Source organism: Plodia interpunctella, chromosome 9 (assembly GCF_027563975.2).
Source record: "Plodia interpunctella isolate USDA-ARS_2022_Savannah chromosome 9, ilPloInte3.2, whole genome shotgun sequence".
NCBI classification, from domain to species: Eukaryota; Metazoa; Arthropoda; class Insecta; order Lepidoptera; family Pyralidae; genus Plodia; species Plodia interpunctella.
Window position 1 is genome coordinate 4,071,596 of NC_071302.1, and position 21,492 is coordinate 4,093,087.

General features: G+C 33.2%; 1 protein-coding gene across 2 annotated transcripts in view; it reads right to left on the reverse strand.

Moving 5' to 3' along the window:
- The window catches only part of LOC128672219 (suppressor of lurcher protein 1-like), a 226,255-nt gene that overhangs the window by 167,810 nt on the left and 36,953 nt on the right, over window positions 1-21,492 (reverse strand). Inside the window, exon 2 of one of the 2 annotated variants that reach the window (XM_053749219.1) lies at window positions 17,167-17,226. The exons of the other annotated variant lie outside the window; for it this stretch is intronic. Within the exon in view, the coding sequence (XP_053605194.1) occupies window positions 17,167-17,193 (27 nt within the window). The 5' untranslated portion in view covers window positions 17,194-17,226. The remainder of the gene's footprint in view (window positions 1-17,166; window positions 17,227-21,492) is intronic. 2 annotated transcript variants of the gene reach the window in all.

The following is a 21,492-nucleotide window of genomic DNA, read 5'->3' on the forward strand; positions in this document are numbered from 1 at the left end:
CTTAAAGGTAAAGCTAAATTTGTGACCAAGGAGAACCTAATTATCCAGTAGAGGTACAAAACAAGCAAAACTTAAATAATACAGTTCTTTCATTATACATGCAACTTTTTAGGTTCACAAAGTTTGTCGAACAAAACCTAGAATATTTTTCTGTCGCTCTTATCGAGAAGCTTGTTTACATTACATACACATTTTAGAATTTGCTTACTCTTGCTTGAACAACGGTAAAATACGACTGGCTTCGGGTAAAACCGTAATAAAAAATTTGCCAATGTTACTCCTGAAGATTCGTCTGTCTCTATGCCAAGTATCATCAAAATTAGTCCAGTAGCTTTTTTAGTTTATATTTCTTACGAACAATAAAACAAAAATACAAATCTTTTTTCTTTTTGTAATACCTATTAGTACAGAAGTATCCATACTTCTGTTATTCAATATCCATATTGAAGTATGGATAAAGCTTAATTATATGATAAAAGCATTAATTCTGAAAATAATTTTATGCTCTCTTATACAAATCATCTGATCCGACTTCGAATATACCTAGAAAGTCGCAATATTATATTTCTGTAGTCCAAGTACTGAGAATGGTTTTTTTTTTATACTACTGAGGAAGAAAAAGGCATGGCATGGTTTCTATAGTACCTATGCGTGTACCATGTTTAAAAGCCACAATATATAACAAATATGGATGGCCCAGTGGAACAAAAATGCGGTGTCCTCCAATTGGATAATAAAGTACGCGAGAAATCAATGTCAAGAAGTTTTTGCTCCGAATTCTTGGGATCGTGTTAAGAGCAAAAGTTTATGTTAACTTCGTCCTAAGTTACTTTTACTTCTAATTGATTTAATCCTTCTTGATTTTGATAAATTATTAAATTTATTTTCTGCTTAACTTTTTGAATTTTTGATTGCTTAAAAAAATAAATTTTATTGCATTTTAATTTAAATCGCCGTTTAGAGATTTCTTCAAGTGTCTCTTTAAGAGTGAGAACCACACGCCGCCGCTGATAAGACAAAATGGCATACTTTGCGTTGACTAGTACAATCTAAGAAGAAGTTATAACTAAAGGCGACAGTCAATGTCCCAAAATTACTACGAAATATTAATAATAAAACTTAAATTAATATTTCGCGCCCACAATATATTTTGTAGTTAGCAAAAGTTTGTTGGTGTTTCACTTTTGAAAGTTATCCGTGTCGCTTTAACGAGCTAACTTTGAGCATATTCGGGCCGAAAGTTAAAGGAATAGTGGTTCTTGAATAACTATTTATTGAGGCTAACATATTAGCAGCTGAGCCGGGACTTGGCAAAGGTTTATATCGGATTGTAAATGTTTCAACTGAGACCAGATGTTGGAAAGACTTACCAACTAAGTTCTTAGCAGTAACTATTTTATTTCTATAAGAGAACATTTTTGCTAAGTAGAATTACAGACAACCAACCTGCTTGGTTCATATACCATAGGTTATATAGATTATTTCTGCGTGGAGCAATCCTAAGGGTGAGGAAGGGCCGCTCCCAACGTTCGTTTTGAAGTTAGTATGAAACGTAGGGTGCTCATAGACAGTGCTGTGTCAGTTTCAGCAATGGCGGCTGTCTGTCTGTATATATCATAACCAATGATTCAGTTATTAGTATATTTTTATTAATGGAAACAAGAGCATTGATCAAGTTGCAGTATACTATATGTACATAGCCGAACGTAAAAAAGTTATCAAAACTGCTCGTATATCATACAACACAATATTGTACCTATGTTTCTTTTCCTAACCATTCAGACACTGAATAAAATAAATAATAATAATAAATAACTAAATAAAAACAAAAATAAAGATAAAAGAAAGTGTAAAATGACCAATTCTAGAAAGGATGTGAACAAATTCCTTTCTTGAAGTAACGAGACTATGCATTAAGTCGTTAAGTCGAGGAAAGCGCCCTTACCTCCGGTCGCGCAACAAGATTCTATTGTGGACAACCCGCCAAGTAGGGAAGGCACTTTGTCATACCACCCTTTGTTACAAAACTAATGCTTCTTAATGCGGTCGTGTGCTAGGAAATGGTGGGTGTCGTTTGTTTTCTTCTCACTTCAGTCACTTCAAAATAAGTTTCTACAGTTGTTATATGGCTGAGTCAACTTTGACACTCATTTTGGTTAAATAAATTTTTATTCACGAGTTAACCAAAAAAAGAAAAAAAATCATGAATCACGATTTCGAGATTAAAAATTAATTTATTCATATATTGCACACATAAATTATATCTACTATAACAGGTTATAAACCTAATGCGATAGAATATCCTAAATCTTCTAATATATGTAACAAATTACAAATACCCTTGTAAATTCTTTCAAAGAGCATCAATAAATATAAAGTATAAAAATATATAAAATAATTAATTGAACAATAATGTATTATGATCATAACATTTCTTATCAAAACGTAGACATTAAAATATATTAAAACCAACAGAATGCAACATTGCAAGAAGACATTTTAATAAAACGTCGTCAAAGCAAATGCCCCGCGGTATTGTAGCAACGCACGTCGCGTCTCGTACGAATATTTAAGATTTCATACCCCTGGATTTTAATATAGAAGAAGACAGTAAATATCATACAGTCTATAATAGAAAACGAAATAAGCAAATCACCTACGGATGGAAGAAGTGATTTGTAATACAATTTATCTGCGAGAAATAAAATTATTTTTACTTGAATAATCTACATTTATTTTTAGTATTATGATCAATTCTTTTTTTTTATTCAAACATCTTGTGCCGATCAAATTTTTTGAGCCGTATTTTTTTTAATATCAGTCTGTCAATCGAATTATACTTCCAAATAGAAACAGTTGGCTCGCCAGACTTAAAAAAGAGAAAAAAGGATCTACTTAATCGTTTAATTTTTTTTATATTTTTTTAAATTTTTTTTTATTCTACTAGCTTTTGCCCGCGGATACACCCGCGTTAAATTTCCGGGATGAAAGATACCCCATATGCATACATAGGTATAGTTTGAAGTACTTCAAACTATATGTATGCAAAATTTCAAGAAGATTGGTTGAGTAGATAAAGCTTGAAGAGGTAACAAACAAACAACTTTCGCATTTAAAATATTAGAATAGTTAGGATAAGGATTAAGAAGTTAGGATTTTCGCTATTCAGCCTAGCAATGTATATTCTTCGTAACATTGCTGCTGATATTCTGATTTCAAAAATATATTTTTTTAATAAGACGATGCATCTCTATTTTCGTCGAATCGTACCTGGTTCATGAAATAACAGCAACATTATCGCCGTTAAAATAGCGAAGATTTCCGCCAAAGTTGGCTATGAAAAATAATGTTAGTTTGTTGTGTTCTATAAAAGTTTATTACGGGGAAGAAAGTAAACTTGTTTGCCCTTTGTATTTGAAAGTAGACTGAATCCACTGATTCCTAATACTATTGTAGGAAGTTGTAGAAGACACGGGAGTATGCTGTCATTCATCAGACCAGGAATTGCTTAGAGTCATGCCCCATTGCTCAGTCGTGCACATTGTGCTCCATTGTTTTCTATAGGTTTTGGCATTGATGTGCGTTCGCGTACGTCAAAATTCCATACAATTTCTACGTTGATGAATTGACGTTACGAAGAACAACGGAGCGCAACGGAGCAATCGTATAATTCAAATCAGAATGACATTGGACCTCACAGTTCTGATTTAGCCGAGACGATAAAATTGATTTACTAAAAGTTAAAAATTAATTATCATTATGATGTTCTCAGGTGGCGAGAACATGTAAAAGTACACAAAGTTTGGTTTTAAAAAAGATTTTTTAGTCTAGTATCATTAAGTATGTAGTTTGGGCCTGATGTAACTAGGTCCATGTCAGGTTGGCTGAATAAATGCAACATAGAATACAACATATCAAGAAAACATACCTACAAAAGAGTCACCTATCCCACAGTTTAAAATAAGTTGACACATTTAGCTAGAAGCAAGTCTACGATTTAATAGATTTGAAAAGGTGGAGTTAAGACAGGCCACATCATTAGGCATGAATTAATGAGTCTCCCTGCGTCTGAATAAAGTAGGCCGCAGATGTGTCGCCGTTAAAATTCCGAACGAGTTTTTTTTATTATGTAAGTATAAAAAATTAAAATGCCTACAATTCTAGACTTTTTTTTGACTATCTTCTCTTATGTTCCCTTTGCATTATCTCATGTACCTTTACATGTACAATATGAAACCTCGAAAAAGTTTTTTTTTCAAGTATTTGATTTTAATTACAATAAGTCAACTGGGTGAGAGTTACATAAACATAAAGGCATTAGAAATAGTTTTAATCTATGTATTATAATTGATTTTAAATGTGTTGAAATTAAATAAAAAGGACTAATTTTAAACCAGTTTATCCTTGTAGTCGCAAGAGTCTGTAAGGACATAATATAATGACTCATTTTAAATATCTACCTGTTCCTCAATAAAAGAGGTTCAAATATTATATTTACTTGCCTACGCGAAATTGCTTTGATGCCCGTGGAAGCATCGCAATATAAGATTATTCCATTTACCTTTGAAATGTTTCGTTGGAAGAGAATTCGCAGTATAAATGTGTTTTAACATTTATCCACATACATGGTAAATAACAATCTATATATTTTACCCACGCAAATAAAAACATTATAATTTTGCAATCGAATCCCGGAAGAACTAAAAAGTTTTTATAAGTGTCCCATGATGTAGACTCAAGTCAATCAGTAATAACTCAATTAATTTTAAATATATATAGTAATTATTAAATCCATTTTCACGAACCCCCTATTCCTAAAATAGCAAGAACGTGAAAGATAGGTGGAACTATAGATCAATAGATAAACAATCCAATAAGATTAGGTGCTACAAAATTCTATAAAATACCATTTGTTCCATAAGTATCTATTCAACTATATAAATCACTGAAATTGTATTCAAACATTGTTACAAATGATCGTAACTTTAAACGTAAAAGTAACATCCCATTTTATTGCCCAACTCGGCTGATTCCACCGGCGATTTTTATATTGTTTCAAACATTATCTAACAATAGTACGACGATATTGTGAACAAGCGAAGCAAGTTCATTACTTTGTTATTACAAAAGACGTGCTAAGGCTCAAGTAATGTCATCTACATGAAACAAAAGATGAAATAAATTAAGTTCGTTGCACTGTGTCTAGTCGAGCGACGTCGATTCTCCTTTGTTTATTTCAAGCTCAGCTGAAACGCCTGGCAAAAGTGAGATAATTTATCATGCCGTGAACATTATCATTCGTTTCGAAGATTTTCGTTAACAATGTTGCATAGGAAATTATTTTAGTAGCGATTGTAACTAACGATTTAAATTGATCTATCTAAACTATACCTAAATGTTCGTAGTTTATGTTTCTTTTCATAGTCGTCACTTCATAGATTACGTCAGTTGTTTAGTTTAGTAACATTTTTGAAACGTCAATTAAAATGCTAAAAAATTTAGTACAAGAAGGTAGGCAAATCATTACTCATTCATAGAACTTAAATGACTAGAGTGGACTCGCCGCAAATATTGACAAAGGACAATTGGAGCTTTTAGCGGGGGCGGGAAGTTTTTAAACATATTTCGGCGAGTGGCGAGTGCGACCCCACTGGGATTTTGCTGTCGGAACAATTACGTTATGGTCTGTTTGGCGAATTCTTAAATAGTTACAGGTAGGCGTATGCTTGCAATAGTATCGACTACTAAAAATAGTACAGCTACTAGTACAAAATATGATAAAAATCAAAAGATTTTTTAAAATTGACGCTTATTATTATAAATTCATGTATACTCAGCTATAGCCAAATAGCTAGAAATTTGGAATATATTGATGATCCGAGGTCAAATATAGGGTACCGCGGGTAAAGCTGCGGGAAACGGGTAAAGTGTAAAATATTTTTCCTGATTAGTTAAAGAAAACCCAAAGCGGAACAGACAGACAGACTTCCGAATTTATAATAGTACTAGCTTCGCCCCGGGGCTTTCCTCCCGTTGGAATTTCGGGATAAAACATGTTTCAAGTTATATTCTACCCATGTACCAAATTTCGTAACAATCGGTCTAGTGGATTTTGCAAGTAAATCGAGATCCAGAATAAAATATTAATGCTGATAAAATCAGAGGTGAAAACTCCTTGCATTGACTTTAAGTTATATGTACATTATAATGTATAGTATAACCAACAAATACGACAGATAACAGATTACATATTTGTTATGCTTCTGAGCAAATTAAGAAAACCATCTATCCACTTATATTGCACTCACACATATTTATATTGCACTCCTGTTGATGATTTTTCGGCTGCAGTAAATCATTCTATTATAATATTGAAGCCAAAAAATTCCATATCAAACAATCATTGGGAAATATATATATACCTAGGTAATAATAAATTATTTTTCGTAAAAATTCAATTCTTTTCCCATACACTTCAAGAGACTGATGATTCAGAATAGTAATATCAGCAATAAACAACAAATTGCAGTGTGAACAACCTGCAGTATGCACTTAGGGAGCAATCAAACAGTAGCGCGCGGCGCCTCGCACCTGCCCACTGAAAAATGGCCGAAGCGGTGATTCTCTGGGGATTATGAAACATTACCGTCTTCATTCGTTGCTGATAGGTATGTACTTACCTAGTTTTTATTGTTATTATTACTTACTGTACCTTGGGACCTATAAGGGAATTTCGATGTTAAAGGTAGGTTGGTAATTAACGTGTTACTAAGTAAAAATAGTGGTAGGTACACACATAAAATAATAAATTATGAACCACGAAATTTCATTGATTGATTCACCGTAGATTCAATTACAGAAATATGATAGTGCTAATTCGACACGTCAAAAGTTTGTGTTTGTAGTATTTCAGGATAACATATGTAACATAAGTATTATATTTGTAGGGCAGATTTTTCTTATTATGTATTTGATCATGTTAGATCCTAAAAAACAATTTATTCATTCAAAAAAAATGTATTGTTAAAAAATAACTAAGCTAAACAATAAAACGCTTGTACTTGGTAAGCCACATATTAGCTTCGGCTCCAATATTTTTACTCCAAACCTGAAGCCCAAAATAAACTTGAAGGAGATTTGTTTACGTTATATCGCGCAGACCTAAATCACTGAGCTCATAATGCCGGATTTAAAGGGTCCCTTGGCCGAAGGGCTACATTAAAACTTAAAGTCGTGTAGATTAGCATTATGACTTACAGGTGTTATAGTTTATGTTTGCAGCACTGGAAAGTACATTAAAAGTGTGTATATGTTGTATTATATAGTCCACAGTTGACATTATAAAGTGTACATAATTTATACAATACCACATCTAATATGAATTGAAATGAGTCGAAGTAGGCAGCTGTTATATTTGATAAATTGTTTTTTATTTACTACACATTGGTTCCATCTTCATATATTCAGCCATTTCTTCCCACAAATATTATATTTTTCCGCGAAGAGGCCAGGCCTTTGTTCGTCGCTGAGCAAAAAAAATAACTTGTTAAACAACACATTACATAACACAACAAAAAATACTAAAATTATTCTCAATAAATATTTAATAAAGAATATGGGCTCTGGTAACTTTGGGTCGACTCCAAAATTTTTACTAACAAAATACTACCAAGATTATCCGTTCAGCGTATTCAAAGTCATGTTCTTATAATAAGTATAGGTAAATATACTTATTATTCTAGAATCAAATAAGTTTTTATTTATAAAGAGCAAAAGATCTAGTCCAAAACTATTTAAATACTAATAAAATCGCACCAATTTTAAATTCAATTTCACCAAATCACGGAATCTAATTTCGACAAAGCCTAACTACATTTCATTTCAGATTATTTTGAGCCTTTGAGTAAACACTACTTTAGCTACAACTATGTTGTACCAAAGGCAAATAGCCAGTCCTACATAAGGGTACTACATACCCTATATGTGCCTATTGTACGTACGCAAATAACGCGGCCCTAACCTTTTAAATGATTAAATCAATTCACTTGATTGAATTTTCCTGATGCTTTACAAAAATTGCACCTCATTCTAAAGACTGTTAAAGAATAACCTTTTCATCGAAATCAATCAACATAAAGAACATATTTTTGAAAGCCCAAGAAACAGGAAACTGTATAAATTAAATGTATCGCTCTTTGTATGGTATCATCTTTTAAAAAATGTGTTGAATGAAATATTTATACAAATGCTTATTTGTGATAAAGAATATATTTTACATTTGGATAATCAATTATATTTACTTAATTTTACTAATTTGAATAAAATAAATGTGGAATAATAGACTTCTGATAATTTGAAAAAAAATTGCTTACAAATTAGACTACGACTTTTGTTTCTGAAATTTACAAAAGAAGTAGATACTTCAGAGTCCAGTTAAATAATTGAAGCCTTGTGGTGGTCGAGTAGTCAAGACCGTCCGCCTGTGATTAAAAGGTCTCAGGTTCGAATTCTACTTGTGTATTTATGTGCGCTTGTGCAGTTATGCAGTTGTGAGTCTAACTGATAACTATTCATAGACCAGCATTTGCTTCCATGAAGGAAAACATCGTGAGGAAATCTACACACTGGTTGATAGAGTGTGTGTTACTCGCCTCTAGATATCTGTAGGTGTAGTCGTAAACGTCGACACGTTAGGTCCCTTTAGGCGATTTGAATGAAACCTGACACCAGTGTTAGCAATAACACAGTCGAACAAGAAGAAGTAAATAATATTGCTCATGCTGAAGCAAGCGCTTTATTTTCTCGACATAATTCCCACAAGATGTACTAAACACGCTCTTGTCCCGTCAGTCAGCTGCGTGTAAGTGACAGCTCGACTCTTTTCCGCTAGACGAATACCACTACCTACTTAGATAAAATCTCTTCATATGTCAGTATATACCTAGCATATTTACGTCATGTGTGACAACAATATCCATGCTTGTGCTTCGAACACATGTAGATCTTCATATGTTTGTTATATTATCCACACGTTACACAGGATATTTCTTTTATTTAGGAACAGTCTTGTAATTTAATATAATAATATATTATATACGCAACATTGTCGGGCAGCGTGCGGGTTAAAGTCAACGTCAAGGTTGATTGGTGTAACTCACCCTAACTTAGGGTGAGTTGCATATGACAGACTAAAGTTATTGAATACACGTGTCGCTGACGAATTAACTTCATGTATTTTGTGTGATTTTTAAACACAATGAATTTTTTTACATTACTTGTCAGTTTACTCAACGTATGCCTAATAAAATACATGAAATTATAATTATTACGAGCGTCGTATACAGCCTGGTAGATGTTAGAGAGAGCCTGCCATAAAATTGTTTTCTTTCCTGGAAAACATTAGATTGTTAACGACTTGCGTATGAATATTGTAGGTACGTTATTACTTTTTTACGACTAAAGTTTATGCTATAAATGTATGATAAGTATAATCAAGTACCTATGTTCCTCACGTACTGAAATTGTCTTTTGATTTCCTAGTTTTGTTTGTTGTATAAAACATTACATATAAAAAAATATGTCTGTATTAAAACACTGAAGTGTATTGGATTGAATGGTAATGCAACATAAATAATTATCGATGAACATGAGTTTCCGGTTGTATTCCCATTAATATTATAAAAGCGAAAGATTTATTGTGAGTATTGGTTACATAATCACACAAAATCTCTAAGGCGTATTTCGATGAAATTTGGTACCCGAGTAGAATATACACTGAAATAGCACATAAGGAACATTTTATCCAAAACTTCTCAAGCAGTGCTCCAGAGCGCAGCTAATACTACGTATTATAAGTAGCCTTAAAGTACAATGTCGACGACATTGTACTAGTAGATTTGCGCGCAAATGTGGACATCTAAAGATGCTGAAGACCATGTTAAGTGAAGAAGAAAAAGTAGATAGTCAGACCCTGGATAAAACAGGAAATACGCTCAGATGAGATACATTACAGAAAATTGGAAAGTGCTCCACCTACAAGATCAAAGTTCTTAAATTAATTGATAATGAGATACATTACTAAGCTCTGTAAATAGGCAAGGTATTTGACGATCTCCGTGGCGCAAATGTAAAGTGCGCTTGTCTCTGAATCGAATGGTCTTCTTTTTTCTGATTGGCCCGGGTCTTGAATATTTATTTATATATATTGTATGTTATAAAATATAGTATCACTGAGTTAGTATGTATTGTGTGTTTTATCCTAACATATATTGTCGTAATACTTATAGTATATCTTATCATTTCCTCAATTTTTCTGCGCACTCGTTTTGTTCTGTATATCATGTATATTGTATTTTATATCAAAAGTAACGAACAAATATATCTTTTAATTTTCCAGGATACTATAGCACCGGTACGTCACGTGAGATATGACACGGCGAGACATTGTGAAATATGAATTTCAGCCGCAGACTTTCTCGTATAATAGAATTTCTTGACGTGACGTATTTTTTTTTTACAAAAATTTAATTTTTTACACAAGCTTTTATTGTTGTCAGAGAGTTCTAATTGCATTCAATTTGGGACAAAAAAATCATGTTCGTGCAGTAAACCGCTGAAGAATTCCTACTTCTGGTGCCGTTCCTGGTTGCATCATCAGTGTGTACAAAACGTGTGTACAAAATTTCAGCTCAATCGGTTGAAGATATCTGAATCCACCCGAATAGACGTAGGGTTTTCAATAAAAGCATTTAAATAAAAGCATTTCAATAAAATCAATCATGTGATTGTGTCTGTTTAAAGGTAATTTAGACTATTTTGGAAGTGATTCATTTAACATTTTTTCATGAGTGGAGCATAGACACATGGTGTCTTGAAATGAAAATCTTTCGGCGTTAATGAGGAAATTCTTATAGCAAAGACTGGATAATAATCATTACAAGTTTTACAATAATTCACCAGAAAATATTCATTCGGATTTTCTTTTGCCCTTGTCTCTCTTATTTTCGTGGAGAGTAAAAGTATCTTGGTACATTGCGGAAAAGATATTACGCGGGGTTGAACACGCCTAATGACAGTGAAACATCCCTTATGAGCATCGTCCTAAGTATAAAGCCGAGTAACATTAGTAACGGCTCATTATTTTGTAAAAACAACATTAATTAGTTTATTTAAGTATAAGAAATAGTATAAGATAGATGGTCGTGTATTTTTAGATATAAATAAACATTTTGAGATCGTTACATACTCCATAATAGAAAAGAACAAAAAGTATTAGAATCTCTCTCTCTCTCTCTCATCCAGGATTTACTCTCAAACCTGAACTTTATAGTCGGTGTAAAAAATAAGCATTTTTGAAAATTCTGCTCTGATTCTATGACTGGCCGCTGCCTGACGACAACCATCTTAGGGAATGCTGTTGTCGCCTATCAGCTGTCAGCTCATATCGCTTATTCCTAGGTCCTATTCGCTAGTATAGGACCAATAATTAGTCGCATAGCTTCCGATCTATGGTTACTTTTACATTTTTTTGTTGTGTTCATGCGCGACTAAAATGTTTGTGCATTCTCCAAAAGAAGACTTAAAAATCGTTATACGAAAAAATTCAGCACACTGTTATGTGATTGGTTCGCTTCGTCTCACTTCGATCCTATTCGATGGTGAAAAGTGAAATGCGAAGCCGCATGAAGCCCTCAGTTTCATATTACTTTTCTCTCACATAAACGCAACAAAGTTCTAATATGAGTACTACAAACTGTGATAGCCGCACTAAACTGTAAGCTAGGAAACAGCAATCGTCCGAGAGTAGTTGCAGAGTCCCACACTTATCTGGAGCGATCGCGGAAAGTTAAATGAGGAAGAAAATCTATGGGTTGTTTGGCTGACGCTGGTCTTGCTAATTCAGAAACTACTTAATCTTTCTTAGCAAGTTTAAGCGCAGCGGTTATCCCGGTGTCCTTACCGAGCTGCAAATGCGACGTGGCAACGCGACGCGACGCGATACGTTAATATAAAACGTAAGTATGTCTGTATTTAAATGTGCTATTCGCTATCGCTATCGTATCGCTTTCATCCAATCAAACCGTACTTACATGGACCCCCAAGCCGTGGCCGGAGCGGTGAACTTGCAAACATATATTTTATATGTATATTATTTATATTTATTAATATACAGTAAGGATGGTGAGTCAACAAGAAATATTATTTACATCACTTGAAAAGTTTTCATACCTAATACGTTTGTAGGTATATGTTGATGTGCTGTCGATAATATAATGCAGTCGCTTAGCGAGGAGCTGGGTTAAGTGTAACGATAAAATCAACAATATCAATATCAATGGAGGTTGGCATCATCGTAGTCATAACGTCTCATAGCGTCGTACGGCGTTCTGTCGCTCACGTAGGTAATTTGCTAGCTCTAGCAAGTTTAAACGGAACGGTTAAGATCCGCTGAGTTTAGTCGCTCGAAATAAAAATGGACCAATTAATTTATTGAAAACGGATCGCACCGTTTTGCGTTTCGTTTCGCCACACAGTGATTCAATTTTGTGTTATTGACTTTTGGATATTGCTTTGATTTTCAAATTGATACATTTAGATCGAAGCTAGAAATATTCCACATTCTGGATCAGTCAGATTGAAGCTCTGAAGCATAGTCGTACAAAAACCCTCTTTAAATTAATTATAGAAAACTATAAATCGAACATCAATATAATATATCTAATTTTAGACATAAGTGTAACTATGTAAAGCAAACAATTTGCTTCCAGTGATCATCAAAAACATCGTGAGGAAACATGTACACTGGTTTACTATTTAGTTCACTAGTGTGTATGCGACTACTCACTGAAATAGCGACAGGTAGTCGTAAAAGTCATGTCAGATGCCTTTAAGCGGCTTGAATAAAATCTGACACTAGTGTTACCATTAATTAACACACTCGAAAAAGCGAAGCAGACAGTAATCTACTTCTCGATCCACAATTTTTGATTTGACACCGGGATATTACGGTGGTCGTAACAATTTTACTGGGCGTTTGAAATTCCGCCATCAATATCAGAGATCACAAGCTATGCCTTTACAAAGGCTCTATAACTAGGAAGCGATGGGTGTTACCCCTATTGCTCCAGAATCACGTCAAGTAAAAGAAATAGCTTATTAGCTAGACACGGAGTTTTTCTAGAAACTTATTGTTTACTCAGTATAAATGTATTGTTTTAAAAAATAATATTATAATGTACGAAAATGATTGAAATGGTTCAGTTGGTCCTAAGTTATGAATTATGCTTTTATTTTTATCAAATTTAATTGTAATTACGTGTACAGCTAAATGAGGCTTTCCAGTTTTGAAACACTTGGCTTACTTCGTAAAAGATAAGATCATAATTTTTTGATACTTTTATTAAATTAACTTTTACAATGTAGTGAAAAATTACACACAAAAAATTACACAGAAAAATTATACACAATCACAATTTCCAAATGCAACAATGACGAGATTAGTACAATATCTTCTGGATCATAGTGGAACAAACCTCGGAGGCAGAATGCCAGGAAGTTGGCACAATAAAGATCATTTCGACGCGCGCCGATCTAGGGAACGACACCCTTGCGATTTCTCTGGCCAAATTTTATTTCTACAACAATCATTATTAATAAAATATTAGATTTACGATTCTGTTGATATTCTTTGATAGGTTCCTCTTGTAAAAGAAATTACAATGTTATATAGTATCGTGTGTTCTCGGTACAGACAAAAATGACCAGAAGGGTTGAACATCCAGCAAAACAGTAAGCTAATGACGAAAACAAAACAGAAAGGGTAAATAATCTCGTGCACTACCATATCACAGTATTTTCTTACAAAACACGGAAAGAATAGAAATTACGTTGCCGAAAATAATTATCCAACCAGTAGAAGATGAATGTATAAACAATGTAGGTAGGTATATTTATTTTAGACTATAAAATCCATACTTAGGTACTTGCTAAAAGTGGAGATTAAAATTCTTTTTTTTTTAAGTGTGCCATACTTTTCATGTCGTAATTTTATTTAAATTAGTACTTTGATTTATTAGAAGATTAGGAGAAGGTTCGCCTGACGTTCATGACATGTAGCTCAGTGAACCTTCTGAATCCGTTCTGTCTGCTATCATCCTGTTTTTGTGTTATTACATACAAGATAATAGTGGTTTAAACAATATTGAACATGTGTTCTTTATTGTACTAAAATCTTGTGTGGAAAGTTGTTGTTGTTGCATATTAGTGATTTAATTTTTGTTTAAAAAGTTACCTGTATTTACTTCTGTATTCTCAATGATTCTGAATATACTCAAAAGTGCATAGTACATTCAACAGCACATCAAGTTACTCTGCAATGAACCTATATGGCGTGGTAATAGCGGCGAATTTGCAATGAATTTTGGAAGGCTGATATACTGTTGACTATTCTTAATCCGAAGCTTAAATGTTAACTCATACCGGCTTTACGTAATAAAAACTGAGGTTCACAAAGCAGTGTCCTTTGCATTTAAATGTACTTTAAACATGGAGATTTACGTTTATGTCCATGAATATGATGCTGTTTTAAATAATACATTTTTGTGTATGTCAAAAGAGCACCAAGTTCTAGGTCTACAGGTTAAACGCCGAAAATACTGTAAAGTTTTATTTTTTCTTAAATAACACTGAGCGAAAAATATCACACAACATGTCGCCGGACATACATTATGTTGTTAATTACTGTAATTCATAAAAATATGTAGGAATACAAAAATTTACATGAAATTTTCGAAATAACATCCCTATTAGGAAACCAATTTTACTTATTCATCCTTTCCTTACATATTTTAAAATAACTGTCACATACATCTGTCTGTTCGTTAGAAAAACTTCACTGCACGGATTTGCGTTAAGTTTTCATCTAATAGATAGTGTGATTCCTGAGGATAGTTTGGGTGTTACGTTTTTACCCGAGCGAAGCCAGGACGGGCCGCTGGTTTAAGATAAAGTAATATATAGTCACAACTTTAAATGTTACCATTACGAAAATTCACGATCCCGTAAATCTCCAAAGAGCATGAATAAGGAAATTGAAAAATCTCATGAATAAAATAAAAACTATAAAAATGTTCGTAAAATTGCGTTGGAATGCGGCCAGTAACGCTCAGCTCAGCTAGTTTAAATGCATCCTTTATGAAACGCAGGAGCGAACTTCTGAATGAGAACTGTTTCAAAACGCCCCTTCAATGATATTGTACCTTAAACTTTCGCTATGCATCTGTTAACGTTGTTTTCTTTCCCATTGTTTTTCGCATTACAATTTTGTATGGTTATAAATATATTTTATATCCATGAACTTAGCAAGTTTGTCTTGCTAATAAACACACCGCTTTAATTTTATGCTCCTAGGCTATTTAGAACGATCCGCACTAAGAGTGAGTTGCACCTTTGTCTGAAAACGAAGAGTACCTCCTTTTGTCTAAACTTAAATGGCGCCCAGGTCAATGAATAAATAAGAAATAATATTTTTTACTTATGTCCTGTTCATATACCGATTTCTGTTTTAACACAACTATAGAACACACTTTTGAAACAGTAAAAAACTGTTAATATATGACGATTGGAACATGCAAACGCCACATAAAAACGAGTTCGTGTCATGTAAAAGTTAATAGAGTATCTCAGTTCGAGGCCATTACGTTCGTCGGTGGCGAGCCAAATGCAATACTGGCCGCTGCGAAAAAGCGAAAAACAAAACAAACAAACGTAATAAGTACACTTCGCATTGGAAGTTTATAAAAAAAAAATAAAGTGGTGAGGAGCGGTTGTCAGCACAATATCCAAGCCCTAGTTATAAAACTGCGCTGAGACAACGAACACAGATGGTTCGGTAGTTTTAGGGTTGGCGCAAGATTGAGCGGATAGTGTTGATACTTTGTTGGGAGTGAACTACTTTTTAACGTTAAAACTTCGATTTGGTTGTAAAGACAACGGGTGCAGTGCTGTTCTTGATGTACTTAGGCCATTAATTGGAAAATCTTTGGGAAGATTACTTTTAAACCCAAATCATTGATTTGTATTTTATTCCATGCTTGAAACTGATACTTTAATTAAATTGGCTAAACTAAAGTCAAATTTTGTTACCCTGTTTAATAATATAATTTTTTCCGTCTCTGCACGGCAAATCCGACCATTATTAAATAGATATAAATAACGAAAATCGTAGCAGGCGAAGCTCTGCGATTTAGTTTAATCAAGTAACCTAAAAATATCAAAAAATGACTACGAGTACCTACCTGCTAGGTAAAATAAGTGACTAGTAACATAATATGCCACAATAAGGTCGCTCGCCGCTTGTGTCATATTTCCACTTGGTAAGTACATTTCACGATGGGGACTACTTAAACTTTCAATTACATCCTGAAATGTATCTTCAATATTAAATAATGTTACTCTTCCAATTCTTTCCGGGAAAAATTGCAAATACATTTTTCATTTTAAAGTTTTAAACTAACGCTTTAATACACACATTTGAGAGAACTATATTATACTCGATATTATGTATGTATTAGTTTATTTGTACGCTATCAACTAAGCTTAAGTAGTTTAATATTGCCGATATTTTTTAACTTGACTTCATATCACATTTGATTTAATCTAGACTAAATTAGAAATTTACTAAAATAAATAAGCTATATACTTACTTTGCAGCATAAAACAAGGTAGACCTAGCTAGTTGTACAATGGATTGTACCTCTACTAAGCATAGTTTAACTAGGTCTACTGATCGTCTCATGAAAGTAAAAGAAAAATTTTACTAACCACGATCAACAATTAGATTATTACCTGAGGTTGTCCTGCACGCTCTATACCGCAGTAATAGAATAGAGTTTGCAATGAATTTAGATATGTTGCTGTCTTGTATTGTTTACTGCCATCATGATCATCCAGCCAATGAAACGTCCCCACTGCTGGGTCACAGGCCTTCCTTATAGGTGGATAAGGAGTAGACTATACAATTCATCAACCATGCAGGATCAATACATTATGAGGTGCGGGTAACAAATTTTACAAAACTGTAAATATAAAAGCGACGAAACGTTCTTATAAATACCTTTTTCAAATTGTAATAATGTTGCCATGTTCGAAAATAAAATTAATTCTCACCTCCATTGCACTAGCGCGCCGTCCCATGGCGCCGCGGCATCACCTCAATCACTCCGCTTCCTGGAATCAAATTGAAATCATTTAGGAAGATTATGTATTGTTTCTGAATAAATTTTAACATTTAAGTAGGCTGCATTGTCTTAATCTTACCTGGTAACTTTTTCAGGGACAGATAGCTAACGAGAGACAAAAAATCTCATAATTATCTATTTATTATCATCACTAATAGGCAAACTGCATTAGTGTGCGACTGCTTGTCATTAGATGTCGGTAGTTGTAAAAGCCATGGTATATTAGGCAACTTCAATAAAATCTGACACAATTCTGACTATTAGCAATAACACACTCGAAAAATAAGATTAATACTTTACTGGCTGCGATCATTATATTTATTTTTATTTTATATTAGGAAAAATCACACAGATTGAGCTAGCCCCAAAGTAAGTTCGAGACTTGTGTTATAAGATACTAACTCAACGATACTATATTTAGTAACAAATATATATATATAGATAAACATCCAAGACCCGGGCAAATTATAAAAAGATCATTTTCCATCATGACCCGACCGGGGATCGAACCCCGGACCTCTCGGTTCAGAGGCAAGCACTTTACCACTGCGCCACCGAGGTCGCCATATTAGATAATAGGTAGGTGTGTAAGTCATTCAAATTATATAAATTACCGTAAGATATCTCTGAATTTACTTTGACAATATTCTAAATAATAATTTAAACATAGCAACAAATACAACTATATACCTAGAATTAACTATTCAATAATGTAAGGAATGATTTAAGTAGGTACTTATTTTTCAAATCAATTTAATCCTGGTGAAATTAATCAACGTCGCAATATTTTGATGAAGTACCGTTATTAGGCACAAAGAATAACAATTGACCACAAGATCCACTGATAAAACGCGCCATTCAAAGCGTAATACAATGCTAAATGGTCGCGTGTCATGGCCAACAATTTCAAAATTGGAATCCGCATGAACGCGCCCTAATGATTGAGGAAATTAAGTAAAGTATTTCATTAAATTCCTACATATTGTTCAGCTGTTATGTTTAATAGCAAAAGATACTCTACGATTATTATTATAAAGTTCATAATTATGTAATTATTGGAAATCATTATTTATGAGGATACTTCGATTCCGGAATTAATTATTTAATGTGTTAATTTAATAATTACCTAACCATACAAATAAAACATTTTTGTTCCTATTTCCTAATTCGTCCTTCAATTATTATAACTATACGCAGGATTCTCTCTGACAAAATTATCTTAAAAGTAATAAATATGGGTAAAATACATCACCGTATTCCGAAACTTGCGCGTCAAACTCGCTTTGAGCGCTAAGATAAATTTTATTTGCTTTGTTCGTGTAGCTAGAATCTGATAAATTACGAGAGCGAGTGATAGTGACGTGTCGACGGCGAACCACACACGTTTTAGATCGATAGACCTTGAGTCCGCGGGGAGCCTAAGGGATGCCGTCCATTTTTGTCACAATACTTGACGGCGTGATTTATCCAATGAATTTGTCTGGATTATAAAATCTATGCAGGCTACCGAGGTTTCCAGTAGAAAAACAAAACTTAATATTTTTTACGAAAATAGGTGACAGACATCTGTTACATATATATTCGTTTTTACGGTTAAAAATAAAAAAGACAAATAAGTATAGGAATCAACATGAAAAAGAATAATATATGTACGGAACCTGTATATTGCCATACGTACCTTGTTAAAAAAGAAAAAAAAAAATATTGTTTGCGGCGTTTTAATACAAAAGAAGATATGACCACAAATAATATTGAAAATAAAGAAACAAAAAACAAAACGCAACAAAGATTGATTCAGTTTTCGATTTAAACTCAGTTTGAATCTATCCATATCTCGCATATAAAAAAAAATCTTTGTACGGATTTTCATGCGTTTTTCACCAATCGTTAGTATGATTCCTGTGGAAGGTTTAGGTGTTAATTCTGAAATTAAAATTGAAATCAGCGAAGTTTTACAGCCCGAGTATCCAGAAATAAATACATCTATTATGAAGGTTCTTGTCTCGTGTGTGTGTAACACAGATTATATAATACTTCTAATAGCTATACGAAGCCAGTTCTGTCAGTCAGAATTGGATTATTAAATCAATCATTGTGAATCAAAATGAGAGACGGGAGGCCAAAATGTATTTGGACAAAAGAAAAAGTGTCAATTATGAATTTTTCTTATTTATTGACGTTTTATATTATCTATTGATGTTTGCATTGCGTTATTAACTATTTCCAATAATATCAATTCGTGATTTTAATTGAAATTGATACTTATTATACTATATTATTACGTTTCTTTTCCACTTGAATGGTGTAAACTTTAAAATAAGTTAATATTAGTCTCATTTTATTAGTCTACTTTAACCTATTTTCAATATAGTGACACAAATCATTTCTAAAAAATATATTTTTAAATACCTACCATAGACACGAAAAACAACATTTCATGATTTACATTTTTTCATTTCGGAGCTTCTCCAAGCCGCACAATCCTGTATCGGCCAGCTGCCCCATATATCCTTAATACATTCATCCCCAAAAAAGTTGGCAATGTTTTTTTATTAAATTATCGAAATGTTTACGAGGCAAAATGTTTTGAATGCCTTATGAGAGTTATGGCGGATAATCTATTATGTACTTTTTTCTTTTTTTTTTACAAAGTATCTACCTTTAGTACCTTTGATTATTGAATAATACAAGGACTTATTCTAATGTTTTCTTTCTCATGTTTAATAATCATATGCCTAGTGTTGAGTTCCGTCTCTTAGGGCTTAGGGGGTTTCTACCATTCCATACCATCTCGTGGATGTTGCAGGAGGCGATTAAGGGACCTTGGCAGCTGATAGGTAACAATAGCATTTTCAAGAGAGGTTGATGACAGGCACGCGACCAATTGTAAAACCACAGCTTAATATTCAGAATTTTATTATTTATTTTTGCGCGACTTCACAGCCGCGAATTCGACCGAGAATAACCTAACATATCACACGATTATTAAATAAATCAATCAACTTAAAAAATGGTATACTTTGGAATCCATTTTCCATGAATTATGAATTCGAAACCCGCAAGCGTTACAGAAAATAAAAATGTAAAAATAAATTTGGAATGGTATCGTTTACGGCTCATTGGAAAAGTAATAAACGCAAGGGGACAAAGTAGTCTGGCTAAAACGTTTTATATGTAAATGTAAATCAAATCGAGGCATGAGGACGAAACAAAGCAAACAGGAGACGTCATTAGTATAGGGGCTGTTGGGCTCGACACTGACATTAGACCGAATGTCAGTTTTACCACAACCTGTTCTGTCACAATCATATAACAAAAAAAGCAATATATATATATATATATATATATATTATTCGACATGTATAAAGACGCGTATAGGAAAATAAAATAATAAAAAATTTACTTCCGTATTTTTTTTTGATAACTCTTTTTCATCCACGCTTGTTCCTAGTTGCATTCCCGACGATGATGCTCTGAACTCTTTAATTTAAACACAACCCAGTTAAAGACCATAGTAACTACCTTCTCATTGGCCATTTACAATGCTCTTTTGTAACTGTTGGGTTAGAAAATGAAAGTAACAATAATTTACTCAAAAGTATAGGAATTTCGGTGGGTATATTTTTCACCTTACGTAATTACGAAATAGAATAACACAAGACAAAGAGATGATTACGATTAGTGACATACCGATACCATAGACATGATATACATGATATATTACTGATATTTTAGTAGTTATTTTATATAAGTACTTTTTATCAGAAATTCTATCACCAAAGCTGTATAAATAGTGTTGCGAATACTTAATTCACATTTTTTGAAACGAAGTGATAAATTCACTTCGTTCTTGGAGCGGTATTTCTGTTAAATCCTGAAAACACGTTATATTTTCCTCAAAAATGTGTGCCTTACGAGAGTCTACACAAAACGTCACCATATTATATTATAGACTCCACAAATACCGAAGCTCCAACTTGAGTTGGAATTTGTGTCATATTGCTATTATTGTTAGCAATATGACATAATATCAAAGCGTTCGCTCTATAAGACATACAATATCGGAATCAAGTAGATGAATGTTTGGATTGTTCGGATTTGGTTTCTAAAATTATTACTTTAAACAAAAGTGGTATAATTATCAATTGATAACATGTTTTATTCAATACCTTATCGTAGTACAATATATGTACGGTAGTATAGGTATGTACGATACGGTACTACAATACGCGTGTGATATCCCTAGTGTTACAGG